This window comes from Kryptolebias marmoratus, linkage group LG13 (genome assembly GCF_001649575.2).
Source record: "Kryptolebias marmoratus isolate JLee-2015 linkage group LG13, ASM164957v2, whole genome shotgun sequence".
Lineage (NCBI taxonomy): Eukaryota > Metazoa > Chordata > Actinopteri > Cyprinodontiformes > Rivulidae > Kryptolebias > Kryptolebias marmoratus.
This window is the reverse complement of record NC_051442.1, coordinates 1,711,882-1,719,340: the sequence shown is the minus strand read 5'-3', so window position 1 is coordinate 1,719,340 and position 7,459 is coordinate 1,711,882. Positions and strand designations below refer to the sequence as shown.

The window sequence follows — 7,459 nt, the reverse complement described above, 5'->3', positions numbered from 1 at the left end:
GTCGCATCATAAAAAAGGGTGCACACCCAAAAAATGAGGTCATTTCTGTAGTATAAAATGCTTGAGCAGATTAGGAGGTGTAGTATCATTTTCTAGCGGTTGAGCTGTAATAATGAGATTGATATTTTCTCTAACGCTCATCTGGGTGCTCTCCAGCTCAGGTAAGGAATTTTCATTTGGAAAGTTTTTGTTTATTGTTAAAATATACTAATTAATGAAAAAAGTACTGCAAAATTATTTGTCTTTTTGTGTCTTGAGTTCCATATAGAATTTCTGAATTTTCTGCCAAGAAATGTTACATTCACTGCATAATTTCTTTTATTATTATTATTATTTTAGCTGGAGCCCTTAAGTGTATGACCTGCACAAATAAACAATGTTCAAGCACAGTATCGATGACATGTGGCGAGCAGATGATGTGCATATCGGCTTCTATTCGAGGTATTTTTCTCCTCATGTAATCAATTTCTGTACAGTAAAAGGCAGTTTCTGTGCTTAGAAGTGCCATGTGTTTTTCAGTGACATTAACCAACTCTACTTTGACTTTGCAGCTCAGTCAGCTTGGAAAATTCAGCGACAAATATACAAGGCCTGCGCACCATCCTCTCTGTGTCCAAACACGGGCAATCAAACATTTTCAGTCAACTTGGGTTTCTCAAGTGCAATTGCATCTGCTCAGTGCTGCAACTCTGATGACTGCAACTCGGAAACTCTACCATGTAAGTTTCATGAAATAGATATAAAACAGGATGAATATTTTCTGCCATTTTATGTTATGTTGAAAACATCTCCTTGTTTGTTTGTTTTTTTGTGTCGTAGACCCAAGACCTCAGCCCTGTAACCATCGGCAATGTTTCGTTTGTGACCCATCCTCCTCCAAATGTGACTTTATAGTGCAATGTTCAGGAGAGGAGACCAACTGCTTCACAGCATCCGGTGAATATTCATGTTAAATAGTTTAACAATTTTTTTCTGTAAGACTGGTTTACTACCGACATTTATTTTAGAGACTTTTATTCATTAATGCCTGAAACATCTACAAGTATCCAAGCAAATATTTTTAGCCCATAACACTTTATATATATATATAATATAAGCTAGTTTGAATATGACATATTTCATCTAAAATTTGTTATCATATTGGAAAAAAAAGTTTCTAATCTGTAAAAGTGGTAAAGATACTGATCACTCTGTTGCTTTTTTAAGTGTTTAGTTATGAAGTAACTGGAGATGTTAGAAATTCGTTATCAGACTTTGATGAACCTTATTATAATGACTTAGGTGGAACACTTTGAGGTGTGTATAATTTAGCGGCATATTTTCTTTGTATAGTCAGAGAAAAAAAATGTCCACCCTCTTTAATTTTTAAGGTTTTACGTATGTTCTTTAGTGTTATTTGTTGTTCTTACAAACAAAAAAAAGTTGAAAGATTGATGAGACTGCTTTAATAGAAATGAAACATATTTATAAAGAGAGGCTTATTTTTAAAGCATGGAGAATTATTTCTGATCCTCTTCATCTTTTGCATGCTGAGTCTCAGCTGCTGCTTTCAGGTCGGAGGCATTGTCTCCTCGGCTGCAGCAGTTTTTCCCCTGTCTTGTGAAAAAGCAACAATATTGAGACTTTCCTTTTCATTCACAGTAAAAACTGGGTCCACAACATTCCCGGTACAGGGCTGCATGACTCCAAATACATGTGCAGCTACTAAGAGCCTTGGGAGACTACCGTTTATGGAAGATGTTGGTTCTATCTCCAATGGACCGAGCTGTTGCAAGACCAATAAATGTAATTCACCAGAAAATCCTCCCCCAGGAGTCACAACCGCACCAACAACAACCATAACTGCTGCACCAACTACTGCAACCACAGCACCAACAACCACACCTGCAACAACAGGTAACAGCAAAACATTTTGAACTAGATACATAACTAGTAATTAAGTAAAATTTCTGGTTTTCCTCATTTTCAAAACTTTAAACTCAAAATTTCAGAATTTTCTCCTTACAAATTTAATGAAACAGCCATAGCATATTTAATAAACTGTCATTGTTTCATATTTCATTTTTCTTCTGAATGCAACTGGACTTTCACATTTGAACTGCTGTATGATGGTTTAAATTTACTGTTTTAGGTTCTGTTAAGGTACACCATACTTCATACATCTTTTTTTAGGTGTGGATCTCCTTATCCCTGCCTTCACTCCCAACTGCTAAAAAAATGTCAGTTAAATACAGAAAAAACTTTTCAAGTTGAAGATGTTTTAAAAAACATTTTATGTTAATGTGTCTTATTATTGCCAAAAAAAATCATTTTTGCTGCAGTGATTTTAAATGGTTGTTGTTTATCGGGAATTTAGTTTCACAGTAATTGCATCATGACGTGTCACTTTTAAGAAGCAACCTTTTGAAGAAAGAAAAGCCAAAAATGTGAATATGCGAATTTCGATCAATATTAATCAGGAACTGACTCCAAATGTTCATTAGCCGAAGATCCATCCAATTATGACTTTCATTAAAATCAATCTAATGGTTCATGAAATATTTTCCTAGGAGAAAAACAAACACACACAAACACACACACACACACACACACACACACACAAAGACACGGAGAAAGAAAAAGAGAGAGAATAGCAATTAAATAACCTCCTGCCTTGCATAGCAGCTAACTAGAATCAACCAAGTGTTGACTCATTAATATTTAGTTCTTCTGTTATACATAACTACATGCTGACGAACATGAAAAGGTGTGTTTACTTGTAGTAATGATGCACAACTAACAGGAAAGTTGCTACAACAGGATAATTGTTTAATAAGTAATATCGTAAAACTGTGAGTACACACAGTAAATTAGGTCAAATCTGCCCTATAAAACCTGTAGGTCAGAACAGGAGGCGTGGTATCGCTTTTGAACGGTTAAGCAAGACCTGTGAAGACAATAATCCAATGACGTTGACATTTTTTAAACACTTAAATTAAGTTTCACAGTAATTGTATCATGATGTGTCATTTTTAGGAATTGGTGAATATGTGAACTTTATTCAATATTGATCAGGAACTGTTCAATATTCCAAAACTATTCAGTAGGTTATTTCCTCAATTTAATACTGCAAAATGTCAAAGACATTTTACAAATTTAGCACCTAAATAATTCTATGAGAAAAATTAACTTGTGTTTAAAAAAAAATTTAACCTCTCAGAAACTTTGTAAAAAATGTAGCAAGTTATATGAGTAAACTTTATGATTGCCAACATTATAACTATTTTATGTATTTTGTTCAAGGCAGCATACATTTTTTAACAAGGTTTGTGCAGGAAAATAAATAAAAAGAGTATTTAAAAATATTTGCATTTCATGAAAGCATGCATAATGCTCACTTCCTTTGTTTAAAGTTTTTAACAAAGTTAAATTTTCTATGTCAAAAAATGACAGAATTATAGAAATGTTGGTTAAATCCTCCAAAAAATGTGTGTGAATGTGTACAATATTGTGAGATCTTGCAGAATGTGTTAGTGCTAACAATGTGTGTTTAGGATATCTCTCAACTACTACCATGGAAAACTTTAGCTCAAAATGTGTAAAGTTTAGTTGTGGCTGAGTTATAGTTATTTTTGTGTTTTCTGAAATGGCTTACCATTAGGAGGCATCTTAAACTGTACTGACTCTAAAAGTTATTTAGTTGAAGATCCATCCAATTATCACTTTTATAAAAATCTGTCCAGTGGTTCATGAGATATTTTGTAAGAGAAAAACAAACACAAACACACACATACAAAGACAGAGAGAAACAAAAAGAGAGAGAATAGCAATTACATAACCTCCTGCCTTTCATAGCAGCTAACTAGAATCAACCAAGTGTTGACTCATTAAAACTTAGGTCTTCGGTTCTAAATAACTACATGCTGACGAACATGAAAAGGTGTGCAAAGGTGTGTTTACTTGTAGTAAAGATGCATAACCAAAAGGCAAGTTGCTACAACATGATAATTGTTTAATCAGTAACATCGTAAAACTCTGAGTACACACAGGAAAATAGGTCAAATCTGCCCTATAAAAACTAGGTCAGAACAGGAGGCGTGGTATCATTTTTAAACGGTTAAACCAAAACCTGTGAAGGTGATGATTTTTTTAGGATGACATTTTTCAAACACACATCTGGGAATATTCTAGGACAAACAGTTAAGCCTATTTTTGGGGAAGTCACAGAAAGAAAATATTAAATTATCAAAAGTGGAAAAAAACCTCCATAAATTAAAACAATTCGGTGATAGCAGGTATTTATTCAATGAGCATTAAAGGTCAATTGTGATTGGTTATCTGGTGAAACATAGTTTGTTGTAAAAAAAAAAGTTTCTTGATATAAAATAAATTTTGCGTAGGTTTAAAAATACTGAAAATGTTCTTGTGGTTTGCAGCTGGTGCCCTGGAGTGTATGACCTGCACAGATCAGCAGTGTACAAGTACAACACCAAAGAAATGTGGCCCAGAAACTATGTGCATAACAGCTTCAATTCAAGGTATTCCTCTCCCTGTGACAAGCAATATTTTAAAATGAAATACAACACATTTCATGTGAGAATCAGTGTGATTTTAATCAGATTTAACAAACTGCACATTGACTCTGCAGATACATCGTCTGGAACTACAACAAACCAAATCTACAAGAACTGTGCACCAGCCTCTCTGTGTCCAAGAAAAGGCAATCACACATTTTCAGTTAACTTGGGTTTCTCAAGGGCATTTGCCTCAGCCCATTGCTGCAACTCTGACAAGTGCAACTCTCATACTCTACCATGTAAGCTTTTTCTCATCAATTTAAAACAAGACGCAAATATTATTCTTTATTTACCGGTACATTAAATTATGAGATAACTACTTATATTTTGTTTGTTTTGTAGTCCCCACTCCTCAGCCCTCCAACAGCAGACGGTGTTTTGTTTGTGACCCCGACACTTCTTCATGTAACTCTATAGTAACATGTTCAGGAGAGGAGAGCAACTGTTTTGCAGCTACTGGTGAGTATTCTTGTTGATTAGTTTAACAAATCTCATACCTATTTTAAACAATGATCAACCAGGGAAGGTCTGAAAAATCATAAAATTTATTCCACACTGATACCTGAATCATAAGATGGTTCATATGTGACAAAACTAATGCTTCCTAAATTTTTGGATATTAAGAAAAATTTCATTTTGTAATCTAAAATGCAAGTATGGATTTAATGTGCTCTTATGTGGTGATAGGGAATATGTCTAGAGGGTTATTCCAATTCATGAAACAGTTTTTGAACAAAGGTTTGACTACAATAAAATATTCTAATTTAAAGATTTTATTAAATAAAGAATATTTAGGAACCAAACGTTTTTTTTTTGTTTTTTTTTTTCAGAAATACTGAAAATGTAGATTGTTCCTTTTTGTTTGTTTATTTGTTTGTGAGGTAAATAATGGTTTTATTTATGTCAATGCTTCGTGACCAACAGTGAGAAAAGGATCCAGAACATATCAGATACAAGGCTGTGCAACTCCAAATACATGTGTGGCGGCCAGCGGACAACAAAGTCTACCATTTATGGAAAAAATTGGTTCTATCACCAGTGGTCCAAGTTGTTGTGAAACCACTGAGTGTAATCATGAAACACCAACCCCTTCTCCAAGAGACACAACCCAGCAACCAACCACAGCTAAAGATGCAGCAAATTCAACACTAGCAGCTCCAACTACTGCAATACCAGCAACCAGCACTGTAATCCCAACAGCAACTGCAATACCAACTACCACAACTGCATCACCAACAACCACAACTGGAGAACAAAAAACCACTACTGGGGAGAAACCAACCACCACTGTGGCATCAGAAACCACAACTGCAGCACCGACAACCATAACTGCACCTTTGCAAACAACAGAGGCATCAACAGCAACGTCTGTGGTATCAACAACCACAACCAAGTTGCCAACACCAACTAGGCCTTCTACGAATAAAAATGGTACACTAACAAACACAACTTCACCTTTAGCAACAACAATGTCACCAACAACCCCAACTGAGTCACCAACAATCACAACTGGGGAAGAAAAAACAACAACTGTAAAATCAGAAACAACAACTGCGGCACCAAAAATCTCAGCTGTTGTACCAAGAACCACAACTGTGGAACCAACAACTGCAACTGTGGCATCAGAAACCCCAACTGCAGCACAAACAACCTCAACAGTGGTACCAGTCACCACAACTGCAGCAACAACCACCACAACTGAAGCACATACATCAACAGCTGGGCAACAAACAACCAAAACTATGGCAACAAAAACCACATCTGCAGCACCAACAACCTCAACTGTTGTACCAGGAACCACAACAGGGGAACAAACAACCACAACTGTGGTACCAATCACCAAACCTGCAGCAAGTACCACCACAACTGTAGCAACACAGACCATAGCAGAAGCACCACAGATCATAACTGGGGAACAAACAATCCCAACTGTGGCATCAGAAACCACAACGGCAGCACCAGCCACCACAACTGAAGCAAAAACAACCACAGCTAGGCAACAAACAACCAAAACTATGGCAACAAAAACCACATCTGCAGCACCAACAACAACAACTGTGGCACCAGCAACTGCAATTGCATCACCAACCACCACAACTGCGACTCAAACAACCTCAACTGTGGTACCAATCACCAAAACTGCAGCAACAACCACCACAACGGTGGTATCAAAAAGAACAACAGCAGTGCCAAACACCACAACTGAAGCACCAAAGACCACAACTGGGGAAAAAACAACCTCAACTGTGGTACCAATCACCAAAACTGCAGCAACAACCACCACAACGGTGGTATCAGAAAGAACAACAGCAGTGCCAACCACCACAACTGAAGCACAAACAACCACATCTGGGCAACAAACAACCAAAACTGCATCATCAACCACCACAACTGAAGCACCACTAACCACAACTGGGGAGAAATCAACCACAACTGTGGCATCAGAAACCATATCTGCGGCACAAACAACCTCAACTGTGGTACCAACCTCCACAACTGCTGCACCAGCCACCACCACTGAAACACAAACAACCACAACTGCGGCACCAAAAAGCACAACTGAGGGACTGGAAACCACACCTGCAACAACAGGTAACAGTCAAAAGAGTTTTCAAGTAGTTATAAAAGTGTTAACTCATTAGTTTCTGTTTTTCCTTACATTCAAATTTTCTAAATTTCCTACCTACAAATCTTTGTAGTATATACTCAATGTACTGTCATTTACATTTTTATCATAAAAAAACACTTCAGAGAGACAGAGAGAAGCAAACAATCGATCTCCTGCCTTTCATAGCAGCTAACAATATTCATCCAAGTGTTGACTCAATAATATTCAGGTCTTATGTTCTACATAAGTACATGTTGACAAGCATGAAAAGGCGTGCAAAGGTGTGTTTCCTTGT

General features: G+C 36.5%; 1 protein-coding gene across 1 annotated transcript; it reads left to right on the top strand.

The window, feature by feature from the left end:
• Window positions 1-343: 343 nt before the first annotated feature.
• Window positions 344-7,453, top strand: LOC119617576 (mucin-2-like). The gene is made up of 8 exons (XM_037978915.1): window positions 344-441; window positions 552-719; window positions 820-936; window positions 1,642-1,896; window positions 4,416-4,517; window positions 4,628-4,795; window positions 4,899-5,015; window positions 5,481-7,453. The coding sequence occupies exons 1-8, from the start codon at window positions 357-359 to the stop codon at window positions 7,196-7,198; spliced, it is 2,730 nt and encodes a 909-aa protein (XP_037834843.1). The 5' UTR covers window positions 344-356; the 3' UTR covers window positions 7,199-7,453.
• The last annotated feature ends 6 nt before the right edge of the window (window positions 7,454-7,459 follow it).

Bases quoted from the DNA above. Each gene is read 5' to 3' on its own strand.
- LOC119617576 (XM_037978915.1), top strand. From the start codon at position 357: ATGACCTGCACAAATAAACAATGTTCAAGCACAGTATCGATGACATGT. The intron at 1,897-4,415 runs GTAACAGCAAAA...TGTGGTTTGCAG, and splicing joins AACCACACCTGCAACAACAG to CTGGTGCCCTGGAGTGTATG. The intron at 5,016-5,480 runs GTGAGTATTCTT...CGTGACCAACAG, and splicing joins CAACTGTTTTGCAGCTACTG to TGAGAAAAGGATCCAGAACA.